This window comes from Myodes glareolus, chromosome 1 (genome assembly GCF_982192425.1).
Source record: "Myodes glareolus chromosome 1, mMyoGla1.1, whole genome shotgun sequence".
NCBI lineage: Eukaryota > Metazoa > Chordata > Mammalia > Rodentia > Cricetidae > Myodes > Myodes glareolus.
In genome coordinates, this window is record NC_142026.1 from 26,126,345 (window position 1) to 26,148,174 (window position 21,830).

At 41.3% G+C, this 21,830-nt stretch overlaps 1 protein-coding gene across 4 annotated transcripts in view; it reads right to left on the reverse strand.

The window, feature by feature from the left end:
- Positions 1-1,677: 1,677 nt before the first annotated feature.
- Pid1 (phosphotyrosine interaction domain containing 1) overlaps positions 1,678-21,830 on the reverse strand; it is a 227,200-nt gene continuing 207,047 nt past the window's right edge. For all 4 annotated transcript variants that reach the window (XM_048459076.3, XM_048459078.3, XM_048459079.3 and 1 more), the window contains one exon: positions 1,678-3,937. In XM_048459076.3, coding sequence (XP_048315033.3) covers positions 3,461-3,937 — 477 coding nt within the window. In that variant the 3' untranslated portion in view covers positions 1,678-3,460. The remainder of the gene's footprint in view (positions 3,938-21,830) is intronic.

Sequence of the window (21,830 nt, forward strand, 5' to 3'; positions counted from 1 at the left end):
ATATATGTTTGTGACCCATCCGATATAGGTGCTGGCAATGAAACTTGTGTCCCTCTTAACTGCTGACTCCTCTCCCCAGGTCTTCGTTTAGTTTCAGCATGTCCTAGTGCAAACAAACTCAAATGGGGCATCTTGTGTATGATAGATAACCAGAGAACTTTCTCTATTGCCCACAGCCAGGAAAATAACTTGATCAAGATTTTATGTTATTTGTGCTCCGATAAAATCTCTTGAATCTTGGCTTTTAAAATTCTGTCTCTGTTAAGCACTTCAAAAACAAATAGTTCAAAAAAATTATTCAGAATGTTTTAGTATTCTAACTTAAAATAAGCTAGGAGTCAATAGAAAATGAAACCCAAAGAAGAAGGATCTTGCCTGAACACAGGAACAACCTTGTACCACCCTCAGGCAGATCTCAGTACAAGTCCTGGCTCACGCTTGGCCAAGGATACAGAAGATCTAGGATTCTAATGTAACCCCCATATTACCAGTGTGTCTGCTTGACTTGAGTGGGAGTTAATGCCTGTGGCCACTAACAAAGGCTGTGATACAGAAAGGGATGGGAAACAGAACAGGAAGAAAGGCAGGCTCATTCCCTTTGAGAGGGGTGACAGTGAAGTCTAGAAGACCTTATTAGCTTTTTCAAAGATAACATTATATGATTCTTTCAATTACTCACCCATCTTCTCACCAGAATCATCATGATGATATTATCCAAGCCAGTCACATAGCATGTTATGTTTTGTACTTATGACAGAATTCTAGCAATATGTTTTTATAATGAATAATCTTGTGTAAGCAGGAATTCTGATGGGCAATTACTGAGAGAGAAAGGAAGGGGACATTGTTTTGAGATGTGATGGCTGGTTCTTTCCTTTTTCTTTTCCTTCTCATTCTTACCTTCCTTTCCACTTTCCTTCCTACTTCCTTCCTTTCCTTCTCTCCTATTTCCCCCTTTTCCTCCCTTCTTCACCCTTTCATTCCTTTTAAACTCCAGGACAAGAGTGTGAACATGAAATTGGGAGAACTCCAACACTAGAGAAGTGCCATTCCAAACAGGAGGAGGTGGTTAATCACACTTGATCCCATCTGTTCAGCAGACACTCATATTTTCTCCTTCAAAGCCTTGTTTCTGTTCGTTCCCTATTCCATGAAGGTCATTTCTCCACAGCCAGCTTATTTGCTGTATTAATGTGGCCCATTCTAAGATCTCATGACCTGGGGAGACATAGTATCCATTCTCCAGAGGAATCACACTCGGCTTACCTTTCAGAATTTCAGGATGGGTTCTACAAAGATGAACAAGGGGTTTTATTTATTTATTTATTTGGTTTTTCGAGACAGGGTTTCTCTGTAGCTTTTGGAGCCTGTCCTGGAACTAGTTCTTGTAGACCAGGCTGACCTCGAACTCACAGAGATCCGTCTGCCTCTGCCTCCCAAGTGCTGGGATTAAAGGTGTGCGCCACCACCGCCCGGTTCACAAGGGGTTTTAAACAGCAGTTGTTTGTGAGCAATCTTCTCTGAAATCAGTCCATCCCATTAAACAAAAAGATCAACACCATTAAGAACATTGTTACCTCAATTAAGGGGAAGGCAGCTATGAAAGACAAATCTAAAAAGATCTGTAAACACAAGAAATGTCCTATATATGATCAATTTAAAAAAAAAAAGATAAACTTGCCCTGTTTACCAAGTTTGGTTTATTTTACACATCAAATTTCCATCGCTTAAAAAAGGGGAAGTTCATATAAAGTATGAAACACCCTGGCTTTATTAACACAAACATATTTTTATTAAAGAGTGAATGCATTTATCTAAAGAATAGTTTACATATGTCATAATGCAACAAGCATATCTTCAGGAGGTGAGTCCTCACCAATACGACTCCATGCTTATTGTACATGCCTTGAAACGGTACCCACACGGGAGACATACACACACGCGTGCGTGCGCGCACACATACACACACACACACACACACACACACACACACACACACACACACAAACACATACATGGACATACAGGTACACAAACCAAAATTACCAACACCATTGCTGTCTGGATTATATTAGCTTTCTCTTAAGGCTTCTAAGGTGCCCTGTTGCCCCTAACATCACGAGAAATAAAACACACCTTTTAAAGGAGCACTATCACTTGAAAAAGTGGTTCATGTGCCCTCTTAATGTGTCTCTTCATCTTAAATGTGTATATTTTAACAACTACGTTCCATGATCCTTTATGATATGCAAAGATCTTGAAATTGAGAGATCTCAAGCCATCAGTGAGAATTTTTCTTCAGAACTGATGGTCAAAGGGATCATTCTGACTCTAAGGTATTATTGACTTTGGGACAACAAGATCACATTTTCCTTTATAAGTTTCCAGATAGACGTGGGATTTCTATACAGACTTGATTTCACTCATTCCCTACTTGAGTTCAATGCTGAATGATGGAGCAAGACTTCCCAGGCAATGTCATGTCAGAGTTTAAAATTTCCATGAAGGAGTCATCCAACAGTGTAGTAACCATGTAAGCTACTAAAAACCAAAACTTTATAAAGGGCAACCTCTATAGACGCTGGCCTCCCACCCCCCCTTTTCTCTAGGGTATCTGATGTCTGAGACTCCTGGTAGGTTTGCTGACTGTTCACTTAATTAATTTGTTATTTCTTCCTTGTTGGAGTCCTGCAGTGTGTTGAGCCTCCATCCCTTTTGGGGAGGCTGGAAGAAGGGGGACCATGGGAGGGACAGGAGGAAGGAAATGATCATTAGTTGCAAAGATTCTAAGAAAATAGAGAAAGTGAATACAAGAGGAGGGTACTACTTGGTATACTCATGTAAATAAAAGCATTATCTTTAACTGCGAACTATCTGCTGTCTAGCGTGCTGTTAGTTGTAAAGCTTAATCCAAGCTGTGCTGATTTATGTGCTGAGGAGAGTGTCTGCCAACATGCCAAGCAAGGAGGAGCAATCCGTCAGTCACCGGGACATGTCCTTTCTATCCTGCGGCCTCCACACCAGCATCACCTTCCCACGCAGCCCGCCTGCCTAGGGACCACAGAGATGCTGCTAACATTCTTGTTGGATTTCATAAGGCAGATCGGAACAGTCCGTCAGACTACAGCCACGGAGTATTCGCCTGAGAATGGTGAAAATAGGCATGGAGATCTCCCACCAGGAAGTGTTGGAATAGGAGAAAAACCCAAGAGGAGAGTCTGGAACTTTCCTCCTCGTCCACATGCCCACTCTCCTCATGGTCACAGCAGCAGCAGATTTCAATGTCACATAATTAACGATACATTTCTTTAGATTTAGAATTGCTCTTCTGAATTTAAAAAGTATGGTCAGCCAAGAGTTTCGGCAGTCTTTTCCTACCAAATTTGAATCATTGCAGATGCATCTATCTTCCAAAACTCCTTGCCCAAATGCTGCCTCTGCTGGGACATCTCAAGTTCCTTCAACCATCATCAGATTCTAATTCCTGGGAAGCCTCTTCAGATGAGCTGCTCCTATGGATCCGCCCATCACTCTTCATACTGTGGAAAGTCTTCTTGAAGGCCTCCATCATGGCATGCGCCAACTTCTTGGCCTCCAGCTTGCTCTCACACTGCACGGCGTGGCAGTCCATCTGGTAAGACAGGTCATCGTTGATCTCTCTGTACACCCAGGCGAAGATGTTGGGGCTCACGTTGTGGTCAGCTGTGCAGTAGGCGATGCGAGCCACCTGGAAGGTATCCATGTGCACGGTTGCCTCGCCTTTGTGGTCGAGGTGATGAAGCCAGACTTGGAACGGACGGATCTCTAGGAGGGCATTGGCTGGAAAAACATCTTCTCGGGCCAGGGTGTGTTTCTTCCAGAGCTCAATGACGGGCTTCTCCGTGCAGCCAGACAAAAACTGCATGCCTGTGGTAGAGACTTTCCCCAGATAGGTGACCTGCAGATGGGAGACAGGAAGGAAAGGGGGGGTCAGCAAGGTGCACTTGAGCTGACTCTGAAAATCTAAGAGACAAGACATGTGATGCACACCAAAGTGGCAGGGCCACTCCTGGACCCCATGGAAGCAGAATTTCCTCCTTTTCTTCCTATTAAGTTTCCTCCAGGGCAAATGTATCGAACCTCTTTAAACAGAGATGGACTTTTTAAAATCTAAAACCTGGAGAACTCATTCCCTCTTCCAAACCCCTTTAAATTAAAACATGACCATGATGATGATCTTTCATTTAATTTGGCATTTCTTTGAAATTATAGGTCACTAGAAGTTTACTTTCATTCAATCGAAAATGTGAGCATTCAAAGACAGCAGGAAACCAGGAGGCCAGCGCATCTGCAAAACAAAGCCTTTATGAAGCTTATCTCTTGGCTGGATCCTCTCTGCAAATCCTTCCTTTTCTGATTTCCTTTATGCTGTTTGCTTCCAGCAAATACCAAAGACACACAAAAAATGTTCTGTTCAAATTACAGCCCGAAGCATGATTTCCCGCTTCCACTGAGAAGTTTTAAAAATACAACAATGCTTTGCTTTTCAAGCTAAACAGTTTGTGAAATGATGGGTATCTGGTTATATGACTGTAGCTGAGAGATTAGGGAAGGCTAGAAGGCAAGGTTTTCAGAGAGCTAGCTAAGCACTATTCAAAGGAGGGAAAATCATTCCCAAAGATTCAGATACTGTCTTTAAAAAAAAAAAAAAAAAAAAAAAAAAAAAAAAAAAGCTTGGGAGAAAGCAAAAGAACTTAGCTGAATAAAGGCACCTGTGCCAAGCCTGAAGCCCTGAGTCCAGTCCCTGAACCTACATGACAGAATGAGAGAACTGATTTCCACTTGCTGTCCTTGGACCACACCTGCCCCTGTTCGTAATTTATCCAGAGATACATGTGACTGCTTTCTCATCAGAACAGGCAGACCTGTTGCCACTGAATCACAGACATTAAAGAACTGAATGAAACCTAAGTGATCTGTCATGGAATATTAAAGATATGCTACATTCTTTTAGGCTGTGGAGTATTTGTTTAATGATGCAAAGCTGTGTTGCATTCTTGTACATTGCATTTGTTTAACTCTGTGAAACTGTGTTACTTTGCCTGTCTAAACCACCTGATTAGTCTAATAAAGACCGGAAGGGCCAATAGTGAGGCAGGAGAGAGAAATAGGCAGGGCTGGCTGGCAGAGAGAATAAAGGAAGAGAAGAGGGAGATGAGCTGACAAAAGAGAAGGAGAGGGGACACCAGGGGCCAGTCACACAGTCACACAACCAGTCTCAGAGTAAGAAGGAAAGAAAGGCATATAGAATAGAGAAAGGTAAAAGTCCAGAGACAAAAAGTAGACAGGATAATTTAAGAAAATCTGGCTAGAACAAGCCAACGCAGGCCAGGTATTCCTAAGTAAGAATGAGTCTCCATCCATTTGTGAGCTGGGCCCCCAAAGAGTAAAAGCAAACAAACAAAGAAACAAAAAACCTACAGTGGTCAATTAATAAACAATGTAAAATTGTGTAGAATTGGTTAATTTAAGTTATAAGATCTAGCAAAAAAACAAGCCTAAGCTATCAGCTGAAATTTTATAATTCGTAATATGTCTCCATGTCATTCCCGGCGAGTTGGTGGTCCCGATGAAAAAAGTCCGACGACAAGGAAGAAGTTAGATGCTGAGCGGGAGCGGAAAAGACCAGGGAATAAGATCAGCTAAGCTTGAGTCTTTTATTACCTTCTCTCAAGAACTACAAAGGGGCTCACATGAGATGTATCTCATGTCCCTACTAATTCCTACCTTCTCCAAAGTACTGCCATGTCTGAACAGTGCCAATTAGAGGGCTGGCCTTTAATCATGACTATATTCAACCTCTATCAAACACTATAGAAGTTCATCAAAAAACTTGAACCGTACTTTGATTTCATTTTGATATGACTCATTCATTCTTTCTTCTCAAAAGAGCAAATTGCAGGATTTTAATGATTTTAATTTGTCTACTCATGTTCACAGAACCCATTATGCCTGAAGTTAAAATGAGGAAAGAGCCCACATACCCAGTGTCATGCAAGTGAATGCACACATACAATGGAATATTGCTTTGTACCAAGGGGAGGGAATTCTTACATATACTACCACACGGATAAACTCTTGAGTATATTAGTGTGCAATAAAATAAGTCAGCCACAAAATAGATAAACACTGTGATTTATCTTATATTAAAACAGTGAAAATCAGAGAGACGGAAACTAGAGTCGTGAGAGATGGAGGCACGGAACGTAGCAATGGCTGCTCTTGCTTGTCAGGTCCTGAGCTTATGTCCTACAAGCCTGGAACAGTTATGCTGTTCAGTGGAGGTGATGGCACTAGAACATCTGTCTGCATTAATACTACTGAAGCGTAAACTCAAAACTTGCTTAAGATGCATCCCATCGAAGCAAACTCTTCAAAAGTGTCGTAAGGATGCTGAAGTGTAGCTCTCCACAACTGATGGTTCCCGGTGGGAATGGAAGTCAGGGAGGACTCAGTTTTCTTTTACTTATTTATTAAAACTTTTCACCTCCTTTCTGCCTCCCATTTCCCTCCCCCTCCCCACCTCCCCCTCCCTTTTTAGTCCTAAGAGCAGTCAGGGTTCCCTGCCACGTGGGAAGGCCAAGGTCCTCCCCCTTCCGATAAAGGTGAGCATCCAAACAAACCAGGCTCCCACAAAGTCAGTCCATACAGTAGAATCAAAACCCAGTGCCATTGCCCTTCTTTAAGGGACTGGCCACCAAGAGTTTGAGTATACGAGCAACACAAATTGGACTTGGTTTATTTGTTTGTGTTTTGTTTCTTCTTCTTTTTTGGGGGGAGGGGTCTTAAAGGGTGGGAGAAACAGACCTGGAGGACTGAGAAGTGAGTGTGCTCAAGTTTTATGATGCGAAATTCGCAAATAATCAATAAAAATATTATGAAAAATGGCTTAAGATGTCATTTTTAACGTTGTATGGATTTTACAAAAAGCAAAAGCAAAAACAAACAAAACCAACTAGTTTGAGTGTGTAAATAGCAATATACATATCGTATTCGCTGAAACTAGACATAATCAAGTTCTGTTAGGTAGAAAGAAAGATAGTCTGCAGGAAGACAAATTTTTGATTAGCTTTCAGTGCAATTACACACACACACACACATACACCTTTCTAAAAGTTATATAGAGAATTCAACTGTAAGAAAATTAAAAGGTACTTTTTCAAAAGCTTCATTAAAAGCTGTAGATGACTTACTCAAATCAAAAGCAATTTTCTAGTAATAAAATTCTGACAGCCAGCCAAGAAAAAATGTAACTCTTCTTATGGATGTCTATTATCCATAAGGTAAAGATTTTTAAGGAAAATACTTTTATTTTGGAAGTGTGTTTGGTGAAGAATGGAACAGATTAGACACTCAAGGTTTTGATGAGACAATGATAAAAGCTACTTAATAATGCATAGATATTTACAAAGGGATTTTTAAAGCATTGAGGTAGAACACAATACATAGAATTTATTCTTGGTAAACTAGTGTCTACTTTCACTAATGACAGAAAAGAGCCACTAAGTAGCATTGCCAAAGGTGTCAAGTCACCACACATGCCCACAGCAAAATTAAACCCCAGGGGAACTGAGGAGTTATAGAGGATGTTTGTGTCACGTGTGAGGGTAAAAGCATCAAATATATCAAATTCATCCACAACTTCATGGGCTAGGATGGGATTTTTGATGGGGTCTCACTACATAGTTCCAGAGGGCCTTGAACTTGTTAGGTAGGCCAGACTGACCTTGAATTCCCAGAGATGCACCTGCCTCGACCTCCCCAGTTCTGAGATTGAAGTTGTGCCATCACAGCTGCTTTGGGATGGGATGTTGCTCTTACTAACTCTGTCTAAAGGGCCAAACTTAGATATACACAGGAGATGTACCCAGAGTCATTCTGATAGTAGTAGTGAGAACACACTTTGTACATAGAATGTGTGGGGTGTGAGCAATGGCTTGGTGATCTGTAAAGAACTGGGCGTAGAGTCTGAATTTCCATTGACCATTTTGCTATTGGCTGAGAGGCATCCCCATTTGTCCTTGCTGTCCCTCCATGTTTTCACCGTCTCTGTCCTTAAATGGTCACAGACATCTAAGATGGAGTTAGTCTTTCCACATGACTAGCAGGATTCAATTGTCTGGCACTTCTAGAAAGGAACTCTTTTCCAGATTCACATACATCCAGACACTTTTTAAAATAAACATGTTATTCTTTTTTTGCAACTCTCACAAATGACAAGAATGTGGAATCTAAAAAGGCCAAACTTACAGAAATAGAGGGCAGGATAATCAGCAGCAGAAGCTTGGAGGGTTGGAGAGGGGAAGACCTGGTTCAAGAGTCCAAAGCGACAGCCAGACAGAATAAATCAATAGTATATTCCACATACTACTGGGTATAGGAGAGACTGCAGTCACATGTATTGCAACCCAGATAGCCCAAAACAGCTAAAAGACAGGATTTTGAATATTGTTATCATGAAGAAATGATAAATGTTAAACGTCTGGACTATTTATAAATATCTGATAGCTATTCAGTGTAGAGATGTACAAAACCATCCTTCTGGACTCTGTGAAGGTGTACAGCTGTAATCTATCAATTTAAAGAATTTAAAAAACTAATTAATTTTCTCAAAGTACCCAAAATTCAGGGATACTCTAAGGAACCTGCTTGACTCCATTTTGAAGTCAGGAGCGATTTATGTGTGTTGTTAAAATTAAGTTTCTATTTACTGTAAGAACTGAGTTCTCGCTGTTTCCTGGAACCTGGATTCCCCCAACCATGATCTTGACTTGTTTTATAGAACACCCTTACCCTCCCTGACCCCCCACCCTCCTTGACCATCTCTGAACCCTCCTTAACCACATGGTAACCACAAGATGTCTTTTGATATTTTTTCTGCATTTCTTTATTGTCCCATTGTCTCTCTTATCTAAGCCTACTTTGCAATTAGTCATGATTTTATTTCTTAAAAGGGGTCCAAGAAATGGATTCGGGGCTGCTCTCTTTTATTTATTTATTTATTAAAAATTTCCACCTCCTCCCCTCTCTGCTTCCCACTCCCTGCACTCTTTCTCCAGTCCTAAGAGCAGTCAGGGTTCCCTGCCCTGTGGGAAGTCCAAGGTCCTCCCCACTCCATCCAGGTCTAGGAAGGTGAGCATCCAAACAGACTAGGCTCTCACCAAGCCAGTACATGCAGTAGAATCAAAACCCAGTGCCATTGTCCTTGGCTTCTCAGTGAGCCCTAATTGTCAGCCACATTCAGAGAGTCTGCTCGTTCAGTCCCAGTTCAGCTGGCCTTGGTGAGCTCTCCTTAGATCAGTCCCACTGTCTCCATGGGTGGATGCAACTCTCGCAGTCCTGACTTCCTTGCTCATGTTCTCCCTCCTTCTGCTCTTCATTTGGACCTTGGGAGCTCAGTCCAGTGCTCCACTGTGGGTTTCTGTCTCTATCGCCATCCATCGCCAGATGAAGGAGAGATGGCTCAGTGGTTAAGAGTACTAGCTGTTGTTCCAGAGAACCCCGGACTGCTCTCTTTAACCTGATTTAGGAGGCAGTCACTGACCAGCTCTTGGGTGCACCCCAGTAAAAATCAAGTTAGCTTCCAAGTTGGCTCAAACCGTCTTCCTCTCACTGGTGGGGTTAGCAACGGTGTATACAACTGCACACCCACTATATGCCTGGTCAAGAAGTAGCTAGATATTGGCCAGCAGAAATCCTAAAGGATGGAGCATTGTAGGTGTGTACACCTACATCAGCCACATCCCAGGGGCTTACTCTAAATCTATAGCGGGAAAACATTGCGCATCCTAGATGCCCTCGCACAGAGGCTTGCCCGGCTTGTCATCCTCCCTGCTGCATGGCACTGCGAACACAAGGCTCAGTATGTGCTACCTCAGGCTCTCCTACCACCAGCACAGCCGTAAACAGTGTCAGAAGCAGGTGATGAGAGAGAGGCGCTGTGTGAAAGAGATGAATGCTTCCTTGATGAATGGGTTCCTTTTAAGCCCTGACCACAAGAGGTACCATCTTCGGGGGCTACAGAGTTACAAAAAATTCCATATTTCAAACCTGGTCACTAAATCCGTCCAAACTTTTACACAGACTTATTTCTTTTTCTTTTCTTGGTTCTTTACCTTCCAGGGGGAATAAATAAAGAGACTTAAAGATGACAGGAGCAGCCTTCAGGAGGATGAAGAACTAGCTAGCCTCAGTTCATAAACACTGGAATCTCTTCTGTGGTCTGAGACAGGCGTGGGGTAAAAAGCCAAGTGTAAATGAATCATTCTAAGAGCAATAAACCAGTAGCAGAGAAAGGAAAACTTGTCCCCATGTGTCACTTGATGGCGTAAACTCCCACCCCAAACGGTATCTGCAGTGAGGGACAGTGAGCTTTGTACAGTCCCTATTGAAGAGACTGTCTGAGGCCATTTCACAACACGTGACAGTGCACAGGCTGTGCTGAGAGGGAGCCACAGTGTGTCTGTATTGCTGACAGCAACCACAGAGCCACTGTCCTCGGAACCTCTCCTTCCCAAGCATGAGTTGTCCAACCCACTCACCAGCTCTGTGTTCGTGCCCAGTCCTGCTCAGCTGTGGCTAAACAAGCTGTGGTTCCTGAGGTCTTTCCTCATTTCAGCCAACATGGCTCCTCCTTCCCGGAGGTCAGTACCTAACTCATTCTGCTTATAACCTGCCCCACTTCTCTCTAGATCGGACAAGATACGAACAGTAATGACCTTGACCCCTAACAAGGATACAAGATGGATGGATAATAATGTTAGAATCCACATACCCTGGCAACCAAAGAGTTTTCAGCCTTCCAGCCTGCATGAGCCCCGCTTTATAAACTGGGCATCAGTCCAGTGCACTTCTGGAGTTCTCAAAACAAAAAAAGAAAATAAAAGAGAAAGGAAGGGAGGAAGAAAGGAAGGAAGGAGAGAAGAAAAGAAGAAGAAAAAAAGAAAAGAAAAGAAAAGGGTCCATCAAGAACAAAAGCTCTCTAGGAGAACCCCTTAGGCTATGGAAGATCTTGCTCTTTCTCCGTGCTCTGCAGGAGACTGCCTTTCTCTGACTAATATAAAATAGTGTGATAGAACAGAAGGCGAAGAAAACATAGCTGGGTAGCCTTATAGCCTTTGGGTTACAAGACAGAAGATGAGAAAAACAAGAGTCACTGTTAACCCTGGGTCAACTGCCGCAGCGAAACTCCTTTGCTCTCACATTGATTTCCACCGGCATACTTCAGAGAACCAGGGATGAGGAAACATGGGGATTATTTAAAACCTCTACTTGAATCTTCTCTCTTCTTGCTGGTCAAAAAGAGCAAAACTTCACTGGACACGCCAGTCATTTTACAGCCCAAACTGCAAACAGATCTGCCAGTTATGGGCATGTACCAAGTGCTCTAATTTGCAAAGGCAATATTAAGAGATAATGACGTTCATAGTAAAAACTATGAAATTTTTGTCTACAAAATAATAAGTATGAAAGATTCTAGAAGAATGGTGAGTGAAGACTGAAAGGTAGGGACTGAAAATAGTTCCTGAATCCCATGACTCAAAAGCAACAACAACAATTGGACCATAGATGGTGACACTCACCCAGGGCTTCCTTTATACAAGGTTGGTGGTGAAATGTTTATACAGATCATGACCCTACATTATGACTCCACATGTAAGGAATATTATTACCTTGTTTCTATAGACTAGGGGCCTATGGAGACATCAAGCAATTCATCCAAGCCAGATGGGGGCCAGGACTTAACGTTGGACAGCAGGATTCCGAACCCTTGCTGCCTTCAGCTGCATTCCGTCTGCCTCTCATAGATGATCCGCTCAGACAGGAGGAGGTCAAGTGGCCATTAGGTACCCAGCAGGCACCCAGAAGGTTCCCGTGGAGGACCTAGTCTGGCATAGGTCTCACCCTCCCAAGAGTTGAGACATCTCCATTCGAGTCTTTCTGCATCCCAGAGTAACTCAGAAAAATAGTGCAAGGGAGTAACTGATCTCTTAACTATTTTGAATGGTCCAAAAGGGCTTTAAAAAGTGTTTGCTGACACTTTCCTGTGGCATGCCTACATATAATTTAGCAAATAATAAATTTCACTTACATGTTGAGGCTGGCGGGGGGGCAAAGAAATAGTTCAAAGCATAGAATATATGATAGAAAATATAGATCTATTGTTGATCTAAACTGCTGATCTAAACCAAATCACCCATTTTCCAATGAGAAGTCAGCAGAGGCTTCAGGGTCCACTAATAAACACAAGCAGCACTTGGGCCTATGTCTCCCACCTTGCAGAATAGCCCTGTAACTCAGCACGTGACTTCATGATCTAACTTCTATGAGTCATACCAGAAGTACTGTCATGATGGAGAGTCCATATGAGTTTGACTGCACTATAGTGGCCAGTTGTTTAGTCAAGCATTAGATGGCTGTGCAGGTGTCTTTTTGATTGTGACTAGCATCTAAGTCAGAGATATCTTAGTGAAGCAAAACAATATTCAAAAGGAAGGTAGATCTGATCCCTTCCCTGCAAGGCTGTCTATTCCTCAAGGAATCTGCCTACTTAGTCAGGATACTCCTTATGACAGTACCAACAATACTAAAAGCAATTATTTTCTCAAGTGAATATTTATCCATAGCATATTTATGCTCAAGCCTTTGTTGAGAAATATTTAGTAATTTTTCCTAAGGTCACAGATGCAAGGAATATTTTATAGCTTCAACATTTTCATGGGTTCCATTGACAAAACCTAAAACAAGATTCATGGGAACTTTACTGAGGGATATATTGTCTCTGTGAAATGTAAATGTACACTATGGGGGGTAATAAATTAATAAGACTTGATACCCAGGAATAATTAAGTTCTATTTTAACTTCAATGAAGTCGTGTGTGTGTGAAGCTCTGCTATTCACCACAGCATGTGCCTCACAATTACACGTTTAGGCTGACAAATTTGCTTGCATTATCCATATGATATCAAGTTGTTTCAGTAAAGCAGACAGATGAGATTTGTACATCCTATCTTGCACGTACCCAGTCATTCCGATGTGCAATTTATCCTGTCATTTAGATCTTGGATGTGTGAACCTTGGAAATATTGTCACTGTCACTGTCAAAGACGGGAGCAATTAATCTAAAAAGCACCGAAGTGGGCCCCTGAAGACAAAGGCACTTAATAAAAATGACGCCACACTGAAACCCACATTTTCTCGGCAGGTCCCCTCTGGAAAGCTGACCTCAGAATGGTCCAGACCCAGAGCTGATCCACCCAGTGGCACCAGAACAATTTATTTCGTGACAAGGCTTTTATTTCACCCTCTTCCTTCTCGTCGGTGGAGCTTGCTGAGAGTGGGACCGAAGTTCAGAAGCCTGCTATAGGCAGGTTCTCTAAGGGTCACGTTTCCTTAATGCTAAATCAATATCAGGCACACTGCTTGAGAATTACCCTGGGGAATGGTTTCAGGGGACAAGCACTGCCATAAGGAAGAAAATGTCCCAAGTCTCAGCCCTTGGAACGTTTTTTAGTTCATTTTCCTTGGCACACAGCTCATCAGAAATAGACCACAAAAGGCACTCAATGTTTGAAAAGACTAACACAATATTGTGTTAAGAAGTGATAAATCTACAAAACAAATGGCCATAAGGTCCATATCTCTTAACTGTTGTCCTATGGAGGTAGGACAACAAAAAGGAGAGGAACTAGTAACCAGTCATGATTTGTCATAGTTTCCAGAGCAGTAAGGACAAGTTCAAATGAAAACCTTGGCACAAATTTTCACTGAAGTTTTGGTTTTGTACTGTTTTAACTTCATTTTTTTTTATTTCCTTTTTTCAAAGCAACGTCTAATCCTGAGAGGATACCCTACTACGGTCTCTTTCCTAAATCAATATAATTTCTAAATGCTTATCTTTAGGCCCACAGGTAAGTACAGCTCCCACTCCGTCTCAAAGAAGCTCCTTTTTACAACAGATGGAGACTATTAGGGAGAGCCACACTCGGTCAAAAGGCAGAGAGTAAGGAACTTTGCCCAACCTCAAAAGATATGCCTACAATGCGACTTTTATACTTAAGCATCACAGAAGATGGAGCAGAAATATTGTAAAAGCCACACCTAGTTTGGTCTTCTGTTTTGTTTTTTTTTTTTAAATCACTTTCCTGATTTTACTCTTGCAAAGAATTGTTTTTTTATTTTGGAGGTATAATTTCTATTATCACCCTCTGCCCCCCACTTTCCTCCAAGATAGTACTCCTTGCTCACTTTCTTGATGGCAAGAATAGAGGAAGCGGTCACTCTCGCTTTTTGATGATTGGGTTGCAGACTGGTGTGACACTTTAGAATGGAACTGTTAATGTGGAATTCCCTCCTGCCTTCTGCCTTAGCAATGCTATAGATGTCTCATCAGTATAAAAATGCACCATCGTGACTTTATCCATTACATCATCACTTATGATTATAAAACTCATAAAAGCCTTCATGCTCATACAAAACAAAGCAGTTTGACAAATTACACTACAATCATCTAAGATGCTATCACAAAAGTGTATTATACAAACTCTAGCATACTATAAAAACAAATTTATTCATAGAGAATGACTTATTGACTATATTATAACGTAAACTAAAGCAGACCAATAAGTTCTGCTGTGTATGAGCAAGAAGAAGTAAAAGCTCGTATTTTTATGAATTTGCTCAGTTAGGAAAAAGAAAATCTAGAAAGAACAAGGACTGGTTTTCAACAGGGGGTGACTGGTAATGGAAATTAAATCTCACAGAGATGTGAGAACAGGGTACCCACTTGGGAAAATGACAGCTTTTAGAGCATCATTCCACACAGTTGTGGCTTTCAGAATAAGGGAAACTGAGATTAATGCAGGCAACAGAAATGGGGAGAAAGAGTTCAAAGTGAAATCAAAACAGAACTGAGGGAGTCCCACGGGATTGCAAAGGAAGCGTGCAGCCAGAGCGGAGGGAACAAAACACCCAAGTGATGATCCTATCCTCGGGCTTGAACGGGAAAAGTTACAAGGCAGTGTGGAATTATATTTGCTGTTTGTTTTTTAAAGCAGTGAATATGTGTGATCCTGCACCTATTTTGTGCTTGCTAGAGCTGCACATTAAACCAGTAAATGAAGAATTAGGTTTCTCACTGTTGGAGGCCAATGTGGAAGGCAAAATACTGGGGATCTGAGTAATTTGAACAAACCCATGGCTTTTGGTGTATGTAGACAGGTTGATACTGGTATTAACACATAGATTTTGTGCACATGATTACACACACATATATACATGTTTCTTAGCTGTGTCCAGTGCCCTGTGAACAGTGGCATGCATGCAGCAAAAAAGCCATGCCTGGAGAAAACCGGTTCTAAACCTAACAGTTAAAACTTGGAGACCATTTCAGAACATTGCACTTTGTCAGAAAGTAGAAAGACAGAATGTTAAAGTATATATATATATATATTACACACACACACATACACACACACACACACACACACACACACACACACACACATATATATGAAAGAATGAAGATCTTTGGGTTAAGAACACTAATGAGACTCATCACAACTTTAGACTCGATCCTGACAATCACTTTTCCTTTTTCCATTGATATGAAGTATATTAGTGTGTGGTTACATACACCGTGCTTATAATCCCAGTCTTTTCAGGAGGCAGGGGTAGGATGGTCAGGAGTTTATGATCATCTACAAAATAGAAAGTTCCCCACCAGCCTGGGCTACTTAATCTACCTGTCTCAATATTTTTAAAGTAAATAAATAAGAATATAATGAAATACAATTTATTTGGACACAATTTTACTTATGGATTCTATTAAATATGGAGTTACACAGGTTTGAGTTGTATGGATCTCTTCCAGTCGTCACAGTAACAGTACTTGGGGTCTAGGAACAATGAAAAGTAATTCACACGCTATGAGTAGTTGCCTTTTTGCCAATCACTGTACTGTGAGAGAGTAATGCAGATTTGGTTGCATCACACGCTTGTATTTTTCCAGGAGAGGATTCAATAATTTCACAAGATTTTTAAAGTCTTTTGCAACACAAAGAGACACCCTACCTATGGCAAAAATCCTGTGAGCAGTTTCGCTGTGGCAATGAACATGAACATGTTTAAGATTTCGATATACATAGTTAATGGTTATACATGTTTAATGGATTAATTAGATGGCCTTTCCGGGACATCTAAACCATTTCATGCCATATCCGGTAACTACATGACAGTCTTTCCAGGGACAAGATACTTTTCAACAAGGGCAGCCATCATTGTTACCACCTTCACTAAACTGACACATAAGTGTTATCCTGTTATTGTTTTACTTGCCAATAAGACGGACTATTTTTGTGTGCTTTTGGTGATCCATACTGCTTCCCTTGTAAATGACCCATTCAATTTCTCTGACTCTCGTTTCCACAAAGACTGTTTATGTGCTCTTTCCAATGTTTGTATTTCATTTTGTTTCAAATCTCCCTTGATTGCCAAGAATGTCCAGAACGAGGATAGATAAAACCTATCTATGATGGCAGTCCTGGTCAGAAGCAGGAATTCATGTGAATTGCAAGGCAATACCAGCAAAAGAGCAGAAACACAACATAAAACAATCATTCCCCTGAATGGATTGTGATAACTTAGTAGGTGAGGGTTAGGGGACCAGGTACGCAGGAATTTACTATTGCATGGGAGACATATTGTAATTTCTTATATAAGTTTAGCCAGTTGGAAATCTTGGCTTTTGTGCTATTTTTAATTCAGAGGGGGAGATCACATAAAGCCATATACACACAGAACACATATAACTCTGAAAATGTTTGCTGTACTACGCCAGGGGCATGGTGTTAAATCATGTTTCCCGGAAGCACCATGTACCCTAAGAACTACGTTACTTCGTTATTACCTTGGGGGCATTTATGTATCAATCAGATACACACTTAGACATAGATATATACTATATTTAGATACATACATTTTCATCTGCATGCACCTCACATGGATAATGAACTCCATGGAGTCAAAGTCCTATAGCTATGGAAACATGCCCAAATGGTAAAGTCATTTGTCTATAAAACTTCCTCCAATGTAAGAGAGCCCAGTTTTCTGGTTATCTGTTGTTGTGGCTCTCCACAGGAGTGTGGTCCCTGAAGCAACATCAGAAGAGGCTGTAAGACTCCAGAAAGACAAGCAATAATACATCATCTTTGCCTACGAATTCCCAATTAGAGCACATATCTCCCTCCACATCATCACAATGTCATATGATGGCCATGATAGAAGAAAGCCCTGGGGAATTCTCTAATTGTCAAAAGGGTTGGATAGACTCTCCAGAAGGGTTCTGGTGCTATCCTGGCCCTGTGATGCACACAGAAAGCTCAAGACTGCTGTCGCTGCAAGCACTTATTATGAGTTCAGACTGTCTGTACATCTCGAGAGCTTCTTGTACTCTACTGAATTGCACATGGATCCTTACTGATAATACCTTTTTGTAGCTGCCAGATGCTGGTATATTTGGAAAGGTCCTGAGAAGGTGTGGTTCCTCTACATAAGCACTGCACCTGAGCTTAATCTGTATAATATGTCCATGTATGCTGCCCTATGTACACAATATGCCTACACAGGTCACCACAGAGACAAGAGAGAGGTCATTAGGAATCTTGGAACAGAATGTCTCATCTCAAGATCAATGAGCTCTATGGGACTTTAGTCTCAGTGACCACTTAGGTGTGCAACTCTTTGCTTTTTTTCTTCCAACTGCATTAGGAAGTAAATTCTCCATAAATTTTGATTAAAACAAAAGTAACAAGAAGTAAACAGGACAAATTTTAGCTCATTAAAAGTGGAAAGCATGCTGGCTATGGAGAGGTGATAACATTACTTTTTGGGCACTAGAGTTTTTGACTGCTTATGATTATCTGAATCATAAGATACATGTATGCATGCACGTGTATATGTATGTGCACAAGCATATGTGAGGGCCAATGTTTGGTGTCTGGTGGTTGATGTCAAGCATCTTTCTCAATTGTTCTCCTTTGAGAATCTTCTCTTACTTCATCTGTAGTGACTGACTAGGTTAGGCTAGTTGACCAGCAGACCCAGGGACCCTCCCATCTCTTCCCAGTAATGAGATGATGTGTGGGTGCTGTCTAATCCCTTTTACAAGAGTTCATGTCATATATACATACACAGAAAAGTAGCCTTGAGATGCTGGTCTTTCTTAGATTAGATTACTTTATTTAACAGGATTCTCCAGCTGCATCCATTTTCCTGAAACTTCAGTCAGCTCTTTATGGATGAAAAAAGGTTTGTTGTATGAACACGAGTGTGCTCATGTGTGTATGTGGGTACATGATGTATATGTCTTTGTACATGGATATGGATATGCATATATATATATATATATATCACATTTTCTTTATCTTTCCTCTGTTACAAACCAGTGTAGGATGGCTTTATAAGCTAGTATGAATTTTTCAAGAGTCCTCAATTCTCTTCCTTCCTACCATATACTCCACTTAACAAGTAATATGTTCCTTTTGCAACACGGCCTCAGTGGATTTACTCAGGGTCTAAAGCCATTCCTTGACCAGATACCTTCCTTCAGAAAAGTCCTAATTGCCTGATTTTCAGGGTAGAAAATACTCAAGTTCAGCTGAGAGCCAGGAGAACATAGTCTCAGAGTTCCAAATTTTTACCTCTCTTTGCCATCCCATCCAAAGACATTGTGAAGTTCCCACCCTCCTCCATCCTTCCTCCAATTTTGCTGATGTGGTTAAATAACACCACAGTGCCCATTAATTCCTCAGCAACATAGTTCATACATATAATAACTGTACATATATGTGGACTAAGGGTGATGACTTCTCAGGGGGATGTTCAAAATCACCATCTTGTGGGTCTGTGAAAATACCCATAGAAATATGGATATTAATGAAAAGCAATTTCAGATCTTTAGAGTAGTGGACATAGAGGAAAACTCTCCAATTAAGTATTCTGTTTTAAAGAGTTCCACTTTAACTGGCTTGCCAGCAGTAGAGGATCTCATCACAGCTCCTGCTCCTCCAGGGAGCAGACTGACCATCTCTTCTGCTACCAGGGACCTTCCCATCTAATTGCTGTCACACAGACCTTAGCTTGTGAAGATGTCTCCTCAACAAATGGAGATGGATAAAGCACATGCTGCCTTTAAAGCAGATTTTCATGCTGGTCCATTTTCTCCCCGGAAGCCCTCACCCATGAATTAAATTTACTAGGTAATTCATCGTCTAATTTTACCTGGAGGTAGTGTGCTCATTTTAGAAAGGGAGATAAAGCTGGTCTGAAAATTCCCTAGAAGCTCCCTGGTCTCGAGCTGACGTGAAGGGAAAAGGTGTTCAATTAAAATTCCAGCAGCTGGCTCCCTGCAAATGTAGACAGCGGGCCGAGAATAACGAAAGCAACCCAAACTTAAGCGTGGAACCACTTGAAAGTTTCCTTTATGAGTAACAGTAGTGTCCAGTAGATGGTTGCCATGCAGAAACACTGCTTTGTTTCCATGGTGTTTATTCTTTGCCTTGTTCCAGATATAACTGCTCTGAATCATTGAAGTCTTTAAATTGGTCTTAGTCACCAAGGGCTTCCAACAGCAGAAGCCTGTGCCACACAAATCCAGCAGAGTCATTGTAAGCCTAAATATAATAGCACCACGTGTGGCTGGAAGGCAGATTTACATCAATTAAAACATCTGCCAGGCAGGAGAAAACATATATAAAGTTTGGCTGAAATTATATTAAGTTCTCTTGTTTCTTGAGTGGATCTTTCTCAGCCAGCTTCATTTCTTGTCTGAGTGTTTACATCTATTAGGAAAAAAATGGATGACTTTGAATTCTACGAAATCAGAGTCCCAAAGTCTGTGAACTTAGAAAATATAAACATACCAGGTGGTCAACGAAAGCACAACAAGCCGTTGCCCATATGAAAGCAAACATTTATCAAGCATCCAAACCACGTTGGACTGTGGCTTGCCTATTGGAGACAGTGACCAAAATGGGAAAATTCCCTTCCCTCATGAGAAAAACATCTCATCTCCTTTACTGGAGTACAAACCGGAGCCCAGAGCTCCTGGAAGTTTCCAGTGTCACATCAGCCTCTCAGGTTGTCTCCACAGGGAGAGATGACCAGCCGTGGGAACACCCTCCTGTCCACCAGAAGTTCACACCGGGCTTTCCAAACAAGAATGTTGTTTTTAGCTCTAAAGCAAAGCACAGCTTCTATGCTATCTATTTATCTTGAAGCGTTTGCTGTGGGATGTGTGGACTTGGACTTGGTGAATATGTATCGCTTTCATTGTTAATAAAGAAGCTGCTTTGGTCTACAACAAAGCAGAATAAAGCCAGGTGAAAAAACCAAATGTCGCCATTTGGAATATAGCGAGATATAGGGAGAAAGAAGGGGCACAGTCAGGGAGAGACTCCAGCCAGCCAACCAAGAAGGATCGGTAAAGCCACAGCCATGTGGCAATACATAGATTAATAGAAATGGGTCAGTTTAAGTTGTGAAAGCTATTAGTAATAAGACTGAGCAATAGACCAAACATTCTGCAATTAATACTAGCCTCTGAGTGATTATTTAGAAGTGACTGCAGGATGGGTGGGGGAGGGGGCGAGCAGAGAAACCTCCATTTACAATAGTTGCTATGACCACAACTATAAATGAATGCCAAAATAAAAGAAAACAACAGGCTGGTGGTTGTGCTCCGTGATAGAGCATATACTTAGATGTACAAGACTCTTGGTTCAAGTTCTGCCCTTCTCCAAACAAAAGAAAATCTGATAAAGGTATTCCTTAAATTATCTGTATGTATACAGGCTCATGTACAAAATGCATCATCTGATAAACTGATGATGATCCTGCCCTTAGCTGAGAAAAAATATAAATCCGTCACTTGATTCTGCTCTAAGCAGTCTGAGAATATGGCCACAGCCTCGTTGTTTGAAAAAAATGGTCAACATTTTCACATACGGCATCCAAGTAGGACCTAATTTTGTAAGCCGTGTATCTGTTACTCATGCCAGAAGCAAGACTCCGAGACTGGGGCACTTTTCTAAGGGGAACCTTCAGGTTGGGGAGAACTAGACTGCAAACCCAGAAAACCTAGAATTTCAGCTAAAAATGAATTCATCAAAGGCAGGGATAGCTGAACACAGTCAAGGCAAGTGATCCGCTTTGTCTCCTCATGAACAGACACTATCCTTTAGCAGACACTGTTCAGGAATCTTATTCAAAGCATCTTAAGCCAAACTATTTAAACAATAAGAATACTATGAGACAGCCTTAAAGGTCAAACTCTGGGACAACTAACTGACCCATGGACCCCAGATAATCTCTGAACACCTTACCATTTATATACATAATATTGACCCATAGCAAGCTAGTGAGATTGGGGTAATTTGTTATACAGCAGTATCATGGCCATAGATGACAGATACATACTGCTTCTCACCGGGCAAACTTCCTACCTGTCATCTGAAGAACAACAATCTATATGACTAAATGGTCTATCTTTCGGAAATGTAAAATCTAGCAAGCACATCAATAAAGCCTCAATATAATATAGCATAAATGAGACTCCTCTAAAAAATGAAAAGCAATTCCTATGATTGCAGCCCAGAGCTAAATTAATCTTTTTGCCTGATGTGCCTCTCGTTTGCCTCTTCCCAGGACAGCCACCAAGCAATCTGGTAATCGAGGTGTTCACACATTTCTTCCTAAAATCAATTTCCAGTTTGAAAAATTGTCCTGCCGCTAT